The sequence below is a fragment of the Caretta caretta genome, chromosome 1 (genome assembly GCF_965140235.1).
Source record: "Caretta caretta isolate rCarCar2 chromosome 1, rCarCar1.hap1, whole genome shotgun sequence".
Classification (NCBI taxonomy): Eukaryota; Metazoa; Chordata; order Testudines; family Cheloniidae; genus Caretta; species Caretta caretta.
This window is the reverse complement of record NC_134206.1, coordinates 148,006,431-148,023,082: the sequence shown is the minus strand read 5'-3', so window position 1 is coordinate 148,023,082 and position 16,652 is coordinate 148,006,431. Positions and strand designations below refer to the sequence as shown.

General features: G+C 42.6%; 1 protein-coding gene across 1 annotated transcript; it reads left to right on the top strand.

The window, feature by feature from the left end:
- The first annotated feature begins 293 nt into the window (after positions 1-293).
- On the top strand, positions 294-10,979 carry NR0B1 (nuclear receptor subfamily 0 group B member 1). Its single transcript, XM_048863488.2, has 3 exons — positions 294-1,111; positions 3,446-3,692; positions 10,882-10,979. Exons 1-2 carry the CDS (start codon positions 544-546, stop codon positions 3,688-3,690), a joined length of 813 nt encoding a protein of 270 aa, XP_048719445.2. The 5' UTR covers positions 294-543; the 3' UTR covers positions 3,691-3,692; positions 10,882-10,979.
- The last annotated feature ends 5,673 nt before the right edge of the window (positions 10,980-16,652 follow it).

The window sequence follows — 16,652 nt, the reverse complement described above, 5'->3', positions numbered from 1 at the left end:
TTGCAGTGAGGGAGGTTTAGGTTGGATATTAGGAAAAACTTTTTCACTAGGAGGGTGGTGAAACACTGGAATGCGTTACCTAGGGAGGTGGTGGAATCTCCTTCCTTAGAGGTTTTTAAAGGTCCGGCTTGACAAAGCCCTGGGATGATGTAGTTGGGGTTGGTCCCGCTTTGAGCAGGGGACTGGACTAGATGACCTCCTGAGGTCCCTTCCAACCCTAATCTCCTATGAATATAGCCCTCAAGCCAGGGGCAACCTGGAGCCAGCAGCTCTCAGGCTCCCTCTAGCCACCGCAGTTGCAGCAGAGGAGGCGAGCGAGAGCAGCAGCAGCAGCAGCAGGAGGAGGAGGATTTTTTTCGCTCTCTCTCTCAGCCAGTAATGAGCCTCTGCCCCCTGGCACGGCTGAGCCACAGCGCGGCTGCACACGCACGCACACGGTATAAATAAGTTAAGGGACAAGCAGCGGGAGCTCCCCGTCTGGCTCAGCCCAGCAAGCAGGAGGGGACCGCCCGTCCCGTCCTCCCCCCCGCCCCCCGCGGCGCCATGGCGTGCGTGGCCGGCTGCCGCTGCTGCACCGAGCGCCGGAGGCAGAGCAGCATCCTCTACAACATCCTCAAGAGCGAGGAGCGGAAGGAGGCAGCGGCGGGGCCGCCGCCGCCGCCGCCGCCGCCGGAGGAGGCTCCGGGGCCCGGCTGCCCGTGCGGCTCGCGGCGGCGCGTGGCCCTGCGCAGCCCGCAGGTGGCGGGCAAGGCGGCCTCGGCCGTGCTGGTGAAGACCCTGCGCTTCGTCAAGAGCGTGCCCTGCTTCCAGGAGCTGCCGCTGGACGAGCAGCTGGTGCTGGTGCGCAGCTGCTGGGCTCCCCTGCTGGTGCTGGGGCTGGCCCAGGAGCGGGTGCACTTCGAGACGGTGGAGACGGCGGAGCCCAGCATGCTGCAGCGGCTACTAACCGACCGGCGGCAGGAGCAGCAGCAGCCCCCCCCGAGCAGCAGCCCGCAGCTGCCCTCGGCCGGCGAGATCCAGGCCATCAAAGGCTTCCTGGCCAAGTGCTGGAGCCTGGACATCAGCACCAAGGAGTACGCCTACCTCAAGGGGACTGTGCTCTTCAACCCGGGTGAGTAACCGGGGCTGCTGCCGCCGGCGCCTTGCGGGACGGGGATTCCCCTCTCAGGGGCACCGCCTGGGCATTGCCCCGTTTGATCCCTTGCCAAGTGGGGTGGAGAAGAGAGCGGGACTGGAGGGAGGTTGACAGAAGGAGCTGACAAGGGGAAACACTTGAAAGCTAGAGCTTTTTTTCTTTTTTTTTTTTTCTGTTGAAGGGAGCTTGCGTTACATGCACTGGGGGAAGAAAAGGGAGGAGGGTAGGGTTGCCACCTTGCCAGGTTTGCCCAGGAGGAAGCTGTCCAGGGAAATCTGTAAGGATGCTCAGTAGGCACTGCCAGCTGTCCCATTTCATGGGCTCAGAGCAGCCTGGGGTGCTAGGGTTTTTTGTTTTTTCTATCTCAGAGGTGGCAGCCCTAGAAGACGGACAGACTATCATTTTCCCATATAGGTCCAACCTCCCAACAATTGGAAAACTTTGGCCTGGGCCACACACTAGGAAAATTAGGTTTCAGAGCAGCAGCCGTGTTAGTCTGTATTCGCAAAAAGAAAAGGAGGACTTGTGGCACCTTAGAGACTAACCAATTTATTTGAGCATAAGCTTTTGTGAGCTACATCCGATGAAGTGAGCTGTAGCTCACGAAAGCTTATGCTCAAATAAATTGGTTAGTCTCTAAGGTGCCACAAGTCCTCCTTTTCTTTTTAGGAAAATTAGGTTGGTTTAACTACATCACTCCAGGGTGTGAACAATCCACACCTCTGAGCAGCATAGTTAAACCAAGCTAAGTCCCTGTGATTCTTCTGTGGACCTAGCTGGGGCATCTCAGGGAGGTGGATTAACTACAGCAACAGGGGAACTCCTGCTGTCGGCACAGGTAGTGTCTACATTGAAGCAGCTGTGCTGCTTCAGCATTTGAAGTGTAGACAAGCCCTTTGCGGTGGTTGGGGAGAGAAGGGAAGAATAGGAGGTGGTGCTGTGGGATCCTTTTCAGGTGGAGAGCGCTTTGTCCAGCTTAATTAGAGTCTAAAAGCCACTAGTACTAAATGACATGTCGCGTGGGGTGGGCAGTATACATTTATTTCTCTTTCATCCTATGAGAAAAATCTCTCCTCTTTCCTGTTCATCGAGGCGTTTGATAGGGATCTTTCCAGTTACAATTCATACATGACGACTAAGCAACTAGCTAGAGTGCTTTTTATTTTGTGTTAAATAATTGCTTCTGAAGATTACACCTTCTGCCCACTTTCTTTGTTACAAAAAATTAATCCACGGAGGTTGGTTAGTGATAGTAATAGTCACTGTATTTTTATTTCTGAACTTGCAACTTTGCAAATTCAACAGCTGCACCACAAGCCATACGGTAAGCATTATGGTTTGGTTTCTTAAAATAATCAGGTGGTAATTCATAACTGCAGTTAAGAAAAATTAATGGCTCAAACAAAGTGTGCTAGATAAGGTTTTCAAAGAATAAAAAATTATCATCTCAAGATTTAGAAACAGAATCTGGTTAGATTAAATGAGGAAAGCTTGTATATATGTATGCATAGTTTGTTTAAAAAGCAATATATTTATATAATCTCACAATAAAGTCAGATATGTTAACAGTTGATTTTTATTTTTAAAAACCTACCTGAAATATAACAGCTTGTTGTGCTCAGATATACTACCGGAATGTTTTAATTAATATTGTCAAACTTAGACCAAGAAGAAAAGGTACTGAACTTGAAAACAACTCCAACTCCCCTATTTTGTTTAGTTAGAAAGCAAACATCCTATCACAACTTGGAGTTAACTTGCTTATCATCTGCAATGTGGAGCTTGTTCCAATGTAGCTGTCAGCAGGACACATTAATATGAGTAGAGCATTTCCTAGTGGTCAACAAGTTATTAGCAAACTTGTTCCTTTTATTGTTATCTTTACTATTTACATGGTATATTTGGCACCTTGAAGATCAAGGTAATAATCCATACTGGTCGTCCAGATTTTATCACCTACAAATTATATATTTTTAAAAAATATGAATATTGGAAAATCATTGCAATCTAAATTTGTTGTTGCATAACTAAGAGCAGCACTGCATGTCCAGAACAGCAACGCGGTGAGATTTTGGATTGCACTGTTAAAATCTGTGCATATCTACGTGCAAGTTGGATATAATATCTCTAGCTGAATCATTTTAATGCAGAAAGGTAATTACGTTTGGCTTGTTCCTCATCTAAGAAACTTCATATTGATATTTATGAGTTACCATTTAGCTGGCATGCTGCAGGATGGCCAACTTCCATGAGTTGTTTTATAGATAAAAACTTTGTAAACGGACATTTAGTTTCCTGTTTTTCTTTCAGATCTGCCAGGGCTGCAGTGTGTACAATATATCCAGGGACTGCAGAGGGAAGCACAGCAAGCTCTAAATGAACACGTCAGACTGCTACATCGAGGGGACCAGGCCAGATTTGCCAAGCTGAATGTTGTTCTTTCCTTGCTAAGATCCATTAATGCTAACGTAATTGCCGAACTATTCTTTAGGCCCATCATTGGAACAGTGAACATGGATGACATGCTGCTGGAGATGCTTTGTGCAAAGTTATAAAGGCATGTATACAAATAAATCCATTACTAAGGAAGTCCTAGAGCAGAATAGTGTAAATTACTGTAAATAAACTAACTTATTCTTTTTACATAGATAGTATTTTTGTATTCAATAATAAAATATTCAAGTTCTGACATTTAATTTTTATTAAACTTGTTGTTTTCAGAATAGGATGTACAGCCATGAAAATATATGCCTTTTAAACCATTAATGAAGAGTTTTAGTTTCCAAAGTGAGATGAGTATTCTCTGTCTTTGAATAAAGGTCAGGCTGACCTGTGTTATGTTTTCAAAATGAGCAATCTCCACTTTTTCCCAAAGCATTGTTGTTTTACATTTTAACACATTTCTTTAGAGAGTCAAAAATAGGATAAAAGAGCCAAATTACTTTGCACATTTCAGTTACATTAAATAAGATACCTTAGTTACAGCAATCTTTATAGTTGAACTATGGGACTTATCCATAACCGCTGAAGTCAGTAAAGTCTTTCTGTTGACTTTATCAGGCTTTGGATGAGGTCTGTATTGAATAGTTAAGGGAACCATTTACCTACGGGCTTGTGTACATTGGGAAATTGACCAGAATAGCTATTGCACAATAAATTATTCTGCAATAGCTCCTTTTGTGGACACTCTATTGTGAAATAAAGTCACTTTATTCTGGAATAATTAGTATGGTTCTAAAACAGAGTAATTATTCTGGAAAAAATGACTGTTCATTACCATAAAAATTACTCCACAATAACTATTCCAGTCAATTTTCCCATGTAGACAAGCCCTTAGATAATGTGTTGCAAACATTTCAAAATTGATTGTTCAGAGTAGTTCAGATACTTCCAATGCCTGTGGCAAAATGTTAAATTTAACATATGTCGGATTCTGGGGGAAACAGAACTCAGTCTTCTAAACACAGGAAACTCATTACAAAGCCATAAGAACTATTGGTATACCACAGACAGTTGATTTATTTTCCCCCTAGGCATTTGCTATAAAAACTAGAATTCAGTGGGCCAAATTCTGATCTTGGTTCCACCTTTGGCAACATAAAATTACTCCACTGAAAGTATGGAGGTTTCAGAGTAGCAGCCGTGTTAGTCTGTATCCGCAAAAAGAAAAGGAGTATAAGCTTATGCTCAAATAAATTTGTTAGTCTCTAAGGTGCCACAAGTACTCCTTTTCTTTTTGTGAAAGTATGGAGTTACTTTGGATTTACATCACTGTTACTGCAATCAGAATCTGGCCCACTGTGTTTAGTAACATACACATGTCTCACTTAGGCTTTAAATTAAATTCATTTTCCTTATTTGCTTGTCTTAACCCAGTGGTCCTCAAAGCCGGTCCCCTGCTTGTTCAGGGAAAGCCCCTGACGGGCCGGGCCGGTTTGTTTACCTGCTGTGTCCGCAGGTTCGGCTGATCGCGGCTCCCACTGGCTGTGGTTCGCTGCTCCAGGCCAATGGGGGCTGCAGGAAGTGGCACGGGCCGAGGGATGTGCTGTGCCCTCAACGATCTTTTTGTTCCTTCTCTGCTAGTTTGTTTATATTATCAAAGACAAATCATAAAGTCAGAAAATGAAAAAAAGACTTGTTAAATCATGTAGTCCACCTTTCTGCTATTGTGAATAGTTCCCTACAGCAAATCATTCCCATTCTCTGATCTCACCCAGTCCCAGGGCTCTGCAGCAAAAGTTTGAAAGGCATATAACATTAAGGCCCCATTCCATGCTAGGAGAATAACCCACTGCTGACAATGGCTAGCTGAAATGAGTTCTCCTGGCCACTGAAAATGGTTTAGTTTTAATGTAGATGGGGGAGTGAGGAAACAAAAGAAAAACATTTTCAACAGGGAAAGTATGATAACTATCAAGGATGGTGTTGAAGGAATTTTTATCCAATCTCTATTATTAACTAGGCACTTCCAATACCTGCTGAAGAGGAGAGTTGGCATGGTCGGAGAAAACATGTTGGTGACAGTCATTATCGGCAATGGATCATTTTCCTAGTTTAAATGGGGGCTTATAATGTTAGTTTTCTTGCAGATTTTTTTGAGCTAAATACCATTTTACCAGCAAGATTTAATGACAAAGGTAAATATAATGAGGGGGTTACAATATAAAAACGAATGGTCAAAATGTATTTCTTACAAAATGGTAATTAAAAAGAGATGAGGTCAAGGAGGTAATATCTTCTGTTGGACCAATTTCTGTTGGTGAAAGCAACAAGCTTTCAAGCTATGCAATCCTGAAGAAACGGTCTGTGTAGCTCAAAAGCTTGTCTCTTTCACAAGCAGAAGTTGGTCCAATAAAAGATATTACCTCACCCACCTTGTTTCTCTAATATCCTGGGACCAACACAGCTACAACAACATTGCAAACAAAAAGGTAAATTAAAACATATCATGAAATGATCTTTTTTTTTCACCTTTAAGTGGTTTAGGTGGGGGCTGACGTTGCTTCTGTTACTATGGGCTTTCTATTTATTAAAAGGAACTCTTTCAACAAAAATAATGGTCTTGTTGGTGATTAGCCCTTACACAGCTATTCAAGAAAAAAGAAAAGGAGTACTTGTGGCACCTTAGAGACTAACCAATTTATTTGAGCATGAGCTTTCGTGAGCTACAGCTCACTTCATCAGTAGCTCACGAAAGCTCATGCTCAAATAAATTGGTTAGTCTCTAAGGTGCCACAAGTCCTCCTTTTCTTTTTGCGAATACAGACTAACACGGCTGTTCCTCTGAAACAGCTATTCAAGGAAGATCCCATCCTATACCCACTTACAGCTGGCTATGTAAGGGGTGGCTATTAGAGCTGGTCAAATTTTTCCCAACAAAAATGTTTTGTGTTGAAAAGGGCCTCTTTGGATTGGTTTAAAATTTTCTGTTTTTCTCACAAAATTGGGAAAGAAAAACATGTGTTCGTTTTCCTTCTCCTCCCCTTGTCAATTCTGTCCCGCTTTTTCCAGGAGCAAGTGAGGGGGGTGGGGGAAAGGAGAAAAATTGAGCTGAAGCGCTTCAATCTAAAAAAGCCAATCACTGTTGGAACTGAAACTTTATGTAATAACCTCTCCTACTGCCATGTGTTTTGTAAAATCTCTTAAAACATGGTAAGGGTGTGCCTACCCCTCATGAATGTTATTCTGTGGTGGTGGGGGGTAACTCACAAAGTCTTCGTTAACCCCAACCTCGGTACACCCCATGCAAGGGCCAGGGATAATCACAGCCCCTCTGCCCAGGGAAAGGCAGGGACTGGTCGAGGAGCAGTCTGCATCATAGGCGCTGACTCTGTGGCTGGAGCACTCGTGGGGAAAAAAACAAAAACGTAGGTGCTCAGCACCTACCCAGCCACAGCTGTTTGGCAGCTCAGGGAGGGGCTTGAGGGAGGGCGGAGAGCCGCGAGTGGCGGTCTCAGGGAGGGGGTGGAGCGGAGCGGTGGTGGGTGGGAAGAGGTAGGACCTTGGGAGAGCCAGAGCGGGACCTTGAGAGAGGGGGAAAAGTGGGGGTGGGAAGAGGTGAAGCGAGGGTAGAGTCTTGGTGGGGGCTGGGGGTAGAGTGGGGCAGGGCCTTGTGCCAGAGCTGGGATGGAACACCTCCTGGGGAAAAGTAAAACTCAACGCCTGTAGTCTGCATCCAAATGAATTATTATTGGTAGTAATAGTATTACTGGAGTGCCAGTGAGCTCCAATCATGGACCAGGACCCCATTGTGCTAGGTGCTGTACAAACACAGAACAAAAAGTGATAGCACAGCTTGCACGCTCCTTTTGTGTACTACATAGCTTTGGCAGGGACTGTGTCTCCTGAGAGACCGTCTCCTCTGGAGCTTCCTCAGGAGACAGGATGCTCTGCATCACTTAGTCCTGGCCTGTGTCTTAAAGGCACAGTCAGGTTCTTAAGTTCCTAAGATAAACGGACAGCTAAATATACCAACAACAAATCTGTAAAATAGTTTGTATGATCTTAGAATAATTGGCTGAATTTTCAAAGGCCTAATGCTCAAGTTGCTGGAATTTCTCTCTGTGTCTGTCTGTCTGTACCATGGTAACTTTTGAATGGTGTATCTGATCAATTCCAAAATATCAGGAAACATTCTAGGCATCAATGGGAAGAACCCTATAAATGTATGTGTGTGGGGGGGTGGGAATGAGGGGCACAGATTGCCCTTTCCTCTGGTTAGCAGATCCACAGTTTGGATCCACAAATCCGCAATGCCTCTGCCATTGTCTATAGATCAAAGAACTGGCTGAAGGCAGCCATTAACATCTTTCAGCTTAACAATACCCATAGCTCATCTCTGCCCATCTTCTCAATAGAGCGTAACCTGTTAACACCCTGAATGACATCTTCCAGACAGAGAACAGTAAGGGTGGAAGAAAATGGGGAGAGCACACAGCCCATAGCATGTGGGAATGGGGCACACAGGATCCCTGGCAGGAAGGTGATTGGGGGACACTGATAGAGAGATGGGGGAGATTGGGGATACACAGAGCCTCCAGGCTGGGGGACAAAAGGTAGAATAGAGGGCAGAGCCCCTGGGAGGGAGGGAAGAGGGAACAGGGGTACACATAGAAACCTTGATATGGGGGAAGGGGAGCACAGAATCCCTGGCAAAGGGACGGTTAGGGGACTCTGATACGGAAGGGAATGGGGGTGTACATGGAGCTCCTGCCATAGTGAAGGGAGAATGAGAGTCCCTGATATAGGTGAGGCAGAAATGAAGGGCACATAGAACTCCTGTTGGGAGGGACCCTGGTATGGGGAGGAAGGAGTTGAGGGAGGAACACAGAGCCCCTGCCATGGGGGCAGAAAATGGGGAACGTTGGCATATGGTAGAGAGGGAAGAAGGGCACACAGAGCCCCTGGAGTGGGAAGGAGTGGGGAAGGGGACACACAGCCACCAGCATGAGAGTGTGAGTGTGAGTTGTAGGGAGTCCCTGAATCAGAGGGCGATGGGAAAATGGCAAACAGGGACCTTGGGAGGGTGGGGGGGGGGGAGGAAATGGAGGAATGCAAGGATTTCCTGGTAGGTGCTGTGCTCTGCCCGTAGAAGCTGTGAAGTATGCGACCCTCGAGTTGGTTTCCAAGGAAGCCCTATAAGCCAACACCTTAGAAAATTGCCTGAGAGATATGTGCATGCACACTAAACGGAAACATTTAAAATGTTTCTTGCATTTATGAAAATATGACATGGTAATTTTTTTCCCCTTCACAAATTCAGGTCTTTTAAAAAAAAAAGCTCTATTATATCGCTCCGCTCCTTGCACAAAGAGCTTCTATTTCATCGTGAAGGACCAAGGCCAGTCACTTAGACAAGTATCAAAGGAACAAATGCTGTCCCCAGCGCACAAGCCTATGGCGAGTGACCAGGCTGTATGCAAAGGAAGAATTTTGACAGACCTGAACACTCCATGGACACTAGTGCATGCAGCCCCAACACAGCACACCCTTCCGTGCAGGATGCCCTCTTCACAGGGATGGTGGGGTGGGAACAGAGAAGCATGTGACTAGATGCACCACATAGTAGCAAATCCATAAGACATGAGGCATGATGATAGAACTGCTGGCCAACAGGTGGTGATGGAGTGCAGAACCCACCAGAATGCTTCCAATTTAAGGGCTATGGAACCTAAACATCCTAAGTTCAAAATCACTTCATTTTACAGAATACAGGGTGGGTATAACACGAGCACAGCTGTTCACTCTTGCGAACAGGCATGTTAGCTACAATATTCGGCTCTAGCTGAAAGTGGCAGAGGAGACCTATTGGCAGCCTTACTTAGAGGGAATTATAATTGCTGGGTCTCATGGTCACAGGGAAATATTTCCTGTCACTTTTGGGGGGGGGAGGGGGAGGGAGAAGAGACATTTTTGCACCACATATTGACACGTGACTTTCTGTAGAAAGGGGCTGGGTCAGCAATCGTACCAGGTTTCCTAACGCAGCTCACTATTTCCGACTGAGCCTCTTCTGTGAGAATACAAGGAATGAGCCTTCTCATAACAGCGTCCTGCACTCATTAGACAGACATCTACCTTACAGTAAGAATGAAGCAACTCTGGTGCATCCAAAAGCAATATTATAGAAACACCTGTCAAGGGCAGAGTCTAAGCTAAGTAAAAGGGCTATACCAGTTAGATGTTTTGGAGATGAGCCTACTAAAAGACTTAACAAATTATATTTCAATGTCCACGTAGGTGGAGCATAGTTAATGTGTTGTTTTTGTTGACAAAAAAAAGTCAGTGTTTTTTTGGGAGAAGCTAGGCTCCCAAAAGAACGACCTTTTTAATTTGTTTTTGTTTTTTTAATTATTCATGTTGTCTTGTTGACTTCATTGGAACTATTCATGTCAGATCCACAGGATCGGGCCCACAATATGTAAACAGTGTTCAGACATTTTGATAAAAACAGTTTAAATGCCATTCTAGTGCTAAACAATGTGGCAAAACGTTGTGGGATTTGGGGGGAAAACATCATCTTCTGGGCATTACAAGGATACAATCTTGTTCTTGGATATGCTTGTACAGCTCTGAAGAGCAGTTCCAGGAAAAACATAAACAAAAAAAAACAGGCTTAATTATCTGGAGTGTTAGAATAATTGGAGTCAGGATACCTTCTCTAGAATGCTCCTAAAGGAAGCCTATAGAGGATATTAGTTAACATTCTAATGTACATATTGACATTATTCCCAGGCACATTTAAATGAATCCATTATTCTCTCCCTAACATTGGTGCCCTGAGCACTGCTCTCCTCATAAGCACATTTCCCCAGAGCTCACATATTTCACAGGCATTTCAAACTGAAAGCAGCCTTTCCACAAATTTCATTTAACAATCCTCATGGTGACAGTCCCTGCTAGATAACGTCACTGCTGTCCATTTTGCCCAGTAATAGCTATTGCCACCTACCCCAACCTAGATACCCAGCATTTCTATTCAGGAGTGCAATGCTAGTAATAGTGAGTTTCTAATCACAAAGTGCCATTCAGCAGGGGTTACTCTTGGGAGATACCCTTTCCTCTGAAGAGATTTGAGAAAGTAAAAATCACAAGAAACCTCATATTTTCAGTGAACCTGGTTAAGAATGTTTCTTATAGATAAGAATTAAATGGTATTTATTCTTAAGCTTCTGTTTTCTAGTTTAATGTATAACCTTTGTTCAGGTAATCTTTCTAATAGCTTATTTTCAACTTTTTTTTTTCAGCCGTTTGCTCTTACAAATAAACTATGAACATCAACTGAGCAATATCTATTTTGCACCCAAAGAAGAGGCCGTGTAAATAAAGTGTGTATTTTCTGAAATGAGTGTGTGTAGCGCATTGAATCTGTTATAATTTGTCATTCATTTTTGTCTGTTTAAAGACAGAAGCACTTCCTCTAGTGGACATTCTAGCATTACAGCAAACATTTAAAAACCTTCAGAAAGCCATTAAGTTATTTAGCAGTCTTTCACCAAGAAAAACAAAAGATAATAATTGACAGATGCAAATAAATACTATAATAAGCCCTTTTAAAATTTGGAGAGGCATGGTTAGATCAGTGAAGCACATACGGCCTCCAGCTTTGTTACATGATCAAAATCAAGCATTCTGCATTTATGATGCACAAAAGATAGATTCAAAGAGTCAAAACCACTAGAGCAGCTCTAAATTGTAGATTGTTTAAAGACATTTAAGTTAAAGTTAAACAAGACTAATGTGGACCTGAAGCTATAAGATGGACAGTATGGACAAATACTTAACACCAGAAAATAAGTAAGAGGCCAAATTTACTGCTGGTATAAGTGCAACGCTGTTAAAGTCAATAGAATTGTAACAGTTTGTGCCAGCAATGGATGTGATCCAGAATCTTTTATGCATACACACCATGGTATAGGCTTGTATGTATGTGTGTGTGTATACAGTGTATGAGACAAAATAGTAAATGATAACATAACAGCAAAAAAGCAATTTTTTTTTAAGTTGAGCCTGGATTTAGTGTTGTAATACATTGATAATGTAACCATGCACAGACTTAAATGAGTGTGTGCCCATATATACATTTATATGAGTGAGTGAGAGAGAGAGAGAGAGAGAAAGTGTGTGTATATAAACACACACACACACACTTTCTCTCCCTCACACACTTTCTCTCTCTCTCTCACTCACTCATATAAATGTATATACAGGCACACACTCATTTAAGTCTATGCATGGTTACATTGGTTAGTCTCTAAGGTGCCACAAGTACTCCTTTTCTTTTTGCGAATACAGACTGACACGGCTGCTACTCTGAAACCCATGGTTACATTATCAATGTATTACAACACTAAATCCAGGCTCAACTTAAAAAAAACATTGCTTTTTTGCTTTTATGTTATCATTTACTATTTTGTCTCATACACTGTAGTGCATATCTATAAACATATCCTCCCATACCCCTCAAAAAAGTTGCGCCCTCTTTCTCTCTCTCTCTCTCTCTCATATACACACAGACATGCTGATGTGTACAAGATAAAACAGCAAATGATAACACAGCAGTATCATATAGATTTTTAACAAGTTAACCCTGGAATTGGTGTAATAGTAATAACAAAACCCAGTAAGATTAGCTTTATGGTTTGTGAGGTTGGAGGGTCTCTTCTGGAGAAGGAAAACTGTTCCAGAAAGAGAACAAGCTAGCCAACACAATGCTGAGTCCATGCAAGCCTGCCAAAGGCACAGGAGCCCAAGCAGACACATGTCTTGCTGGCGACAGAGAGGTCCACGTAGACTATCAATTGTATATGTATATAAACCAGCAATGGAGGTTTTTAAGAGCAGGTTGGACAAATGCCCATCAGGGATGCTCTTGATTTACTTGGTCCTGCCTCAACACAAGGGGGATGGACTAGATGACTTCTCGTTGTCCCTTCCAGCCCTAGATTTCTATGATTCAATGATTACTAACGGGCAGCCAGCTAATCTCAATATACTAAACTAATACAGCTGACCTCATACCCTTTATTAGACATATATACAATGGAAGCTGTTAAAAAGCAATAAAAGGCTTGACTAAAATGAGGTTCAGTGTTGCTAAACCACTCTGAGTAGAGACAGATATTCAGAGAGGAAATTTTTACTCTTAGGGGAGACTGATGATAGCTTTCATCCCAGGATCAGGCCCACAATTCCATTTCTCCATTTAGCCTCAATGTTTTTCAGACCAGAACTCTTGCACAATTATCTTCAATAGGTTTATATATGTGCAATTAAGTGGAACTTTGTTAACAATTTTGTTGATGATACATAAGAAGAAAGACTTCAGCCTAGTCCACTCCCTCTTAGTTGAATTGGTTTTTCAGGATTATTAGGAGTAAAAACTTATTTCTTTCTCAGAAGTGAAAATATGACTGAATACCCTCAGGAAGAAAATCTGTTCAGTAAGAAAATGCCATTTTTACCTTGAATAGAGCCCCACACTTTCATAACCAATCTTTGCAGAGTAGAACTGCACTTCCAAATTTAAAAACAACAAGAGGGCGACATTACAGGCCAGATCTTCATCAGAGGTTAATGGTTGCCATTGGTGTCAATGGAGCTAGCTATGCCAACTTACAGCCGCTGGAGATCTTGTCCTTTTTTTCTATCGCTAGGATAATTAATAATTTTGTTCCTCTATCACTTTCTCTAACATCAACTACTTCCAATTTTATCTGTAAAAAGAAAACAATGGAAAATGGGGTAAACTAGTACAGATGATGGAAGCTACAGTAATTCTGCATCTGGAAAGGTACCCAAGCCTGAAATGAGAACTAGAACAAATTTGTGGAAGAATTCATTTTTCTCTTCTTGACAAGCCGGTAGTAGTTTTCTTGAAGAAGGGGAAGCCACTAAATAGTCTTATCTCGGCCACCATTTTTATTTCTTCCAAAGAACATCATTTGATATAGCCCAATTTTAAGACTAAAGTTTGATTGTAAAATATTTGCTGGAAAAAACTAACAATCAAGGCATTTATGAGGAACAGAGCACTGGTTAACAATATGCATATTAATTATCACTCTAAATGCACACCAAAATGAATGCAGCAAAAACGTTCAATAAAGTGGAATGGACGTTCCCAGCAGTGATGTTCACAATATTTGAATTAGGCCTCAGGTATGTTGAAGGGGTGGTCCCGGACAACTGGAAAAAGGCTAATGTAGTGCCCATCTTTAAAAAAGGGAAGAAGGAGGATCCGGAGAACTACAGGCCAGTCAGCCTCATCTCAATCTTTGGAAAAATCATGGTGCAGGTCCTCAAGGAATCAATTCTGAAGCACTTAGAGGAGAGGAAAGTGATCAGGAACAGTCAGCATGGATTCACAAAAGGCAAGTCATGCCTGACTAATCTCATTGCCTTCTATGACGAGATAACTGGCTCTGTGGATGAGGGGAAAACAGTGGACATGTTATTCCTTGACTTTAGCAAAGCTTTTGATACGGTCTCCCACAGTATTCTTGCCAGCAAGTTAACGAAGTATGGGCTGGATGAATGGATTACAAGGTGGATAGAAAGCTGGCTAGATTGTCGGGCTCAACAGGTAGTGATCAATGGCTCCATGTCTAGTTGGCAGCCGGTATCAAGCGGAGTGCCCCAAGGGTCGGTCCTGGGGCTGGTTTTGTTCAATATCTTCATTAATGATCTGGAGGATGGCGTGGACTGCACCCTCAGCAAGTTTGCAGATGACACTACCTGAGAGGAGTGGTAGATATGTTGGAGGGTAGCAATAGGATACAGAGGGGCCTAGACAAATTAGAGGATTGGGCGAAAAGAAATCTGATGAGGTTCAACAAAGACAAGTGCAGAGTCCTGCACTTAGGACGGAAGAATCCTATGCACTGCTACAGACTAGGGACCGAATGGGTAGGCAGCAGTTCTGCAGAAAAGGAGCTAGGGGTGACAGTGGACGAGAAGCGGGATATGAGTCAACAGTGTGCCCTTGTTGCCAAGAAGGCCAATGGCATTTTGGGCTGTGTAAGTAGGGACATTGCCAGCAGATCGAGGGATTGATCGTTCCCCTCTATTCGACATTGGTAGGCCTCATCTGGACTACTGTGTCCAGTTTTGGGCCCCACACTACAAGAAGGATGTGGAAAAATTGGAAAGAGTTCACTGAAGGGCAACAAAAATGATCAGGGGCTGGAGCACATGACTTATGAGGAGAGGGTGAGGGAACTGGGATTGTTTAGTCTGCAGAAGAGAAGAGTGAGGGGGGATTTGATAACTGCTTTGAACTACCTGAAGGGGGGTTCCAAAGAGGATGGATTTAGACTGTTCTCAGTGGTAGCAGATAACAGAATGAGGATTAATGGTCTCAAGTTGCAGTGGGGGAGGTTTAGGTTGGATATTAGGAAAAACTTTTTCACTAGGAGGGTTGTGGCACTGGAATACATTACCTAGGGAGGTGGTGGAATCTCCTTCCTTTGAGGTTTTTAAGGTCAGGCTTGAAAAAGCCCTGGTTGGGATGATTTAGATGGGGATTGGTCCTTCTTTGAGAAGGGGGTTGGACTAGATGACCTCCTGAGGTCCCTTCCAACCCTGATATTCTATGATTCTATGATTCTGCGTTAGTTTAATCTGTTTTTATAGCCACACCCATTGACCTAAAACCAATTGCCTACTTCAAACTACAAAACAGTACAAACTGAGTATGCTTCAGCTCTCCCTTGCATTTTTTATATCTAGATCCCTTCACCCAGCATAGAAAAGGTTCACAAATAAATAAATGCCACTATACATTCTATTTCACTAGAGGCTGATCCTGCCATCCTTAAACACAGAAAATGCTCACCGAGTCCAGAAAAAGGTAATGATATTTATCACTGTCCAAATGGGGACTCATGCCGATTAGAAAATACCAATCTATTCTATTGTCCCTATTGACCACCAAACCTCAATTAAAGAAGGTAAAAATTAAGCACAGAAAAACCCAAATGACTTTGGATTTACCAGAGATAGCCTTACCAGAGCAAATGCACAACAACATGTAAAATACCTAGGAGTGACTAGGAATTTGTACCTTGGAAATAAAATATATAGCTTTGATTATAAATACTTATGGCAAAGAAACTTAGATTTGATGAGGTGGAATGCTATGACTGGGAGTAGCAAATGGTGAACTAATTAACATACTGCGTCACAGGCTGTTTCATTTCCAAGCTTCTCCATTTTGTATCATCTTGTCTCAAGAAAAAAAAAAAAAAGCCCAGGCTCCAGGTGTTCCTTTAGTGTGTGATTATATGAGGGAAATTAATGCTTAAATAAACAGAACTGTTGACATTACAATTTTTTTTAACATACCTATTAAAAGTGAGGGTGAAAAATACAAAGAAATAAAGTAAGGCCGCAGAGGTGTGACAGTCCATTGAAGGTTATGAATTACAGTATGTGTACATACTGCTTTTTCATTGATATAACTTTTATAATCCATGTATCCCATTGGATCAATTTTTCCTAAATAGCTCAGTTTATCTTTTACAGGCAATAAGGCAATTTCATTTCTCTTAATACTTTTATTCTGGTCAACTACATTCCTCTAGGCAGTCTTTGCTTTTGCAGCCATAGTGCAATGAACTATGCTCATTGACTGCAGTCACAAACATTCTAAACAGCTGTATTTGTTTAATCTGGCAAATCAGAACATTTCCTCTAATACCACATGGTAGAATTTGTTGGGAGGAGATATCCTCAAAATAATTCTAGCATCAATTTTTTCCACTTGAAAATATAAAAACTAGACCAGGAAAACAATTAAGAACCTTTTAGGGAAGATGTGTGAACTATTGAGTGTGGGCAAGATGACTGAATAGGTATTTTCAGTGTCTAATTGCTATGATTCTATGAAGTGTATTAGGTAAGCAATTCATTACAATATCAGCAAGTACCATTGTCTCTTTGTGTATGAACTTCTTTTAATGGATGATTTTAAAAAAAGGAAAGTGCCAAGCACCTTTCTACCATATCAGTTCAAGTG

Bases quoted from the DNA above. Each gene is read 5' to 3' on its own strand.
- NR0B1 (XM_048863488.2), top strand. From the start codon at position 544: ATGGCGTGCGTGGCCGGCTGCCGCTGCTGCACCGAGCGCCGGAGGCAG. The intron at 1,112-3,445 runs GTGAGTAACCGG...TTTTTCTTTCAG, and splicing joins GACTGTGCTCTTCAACCCGG to ATCTGCCAGGGCTGCAGTGT.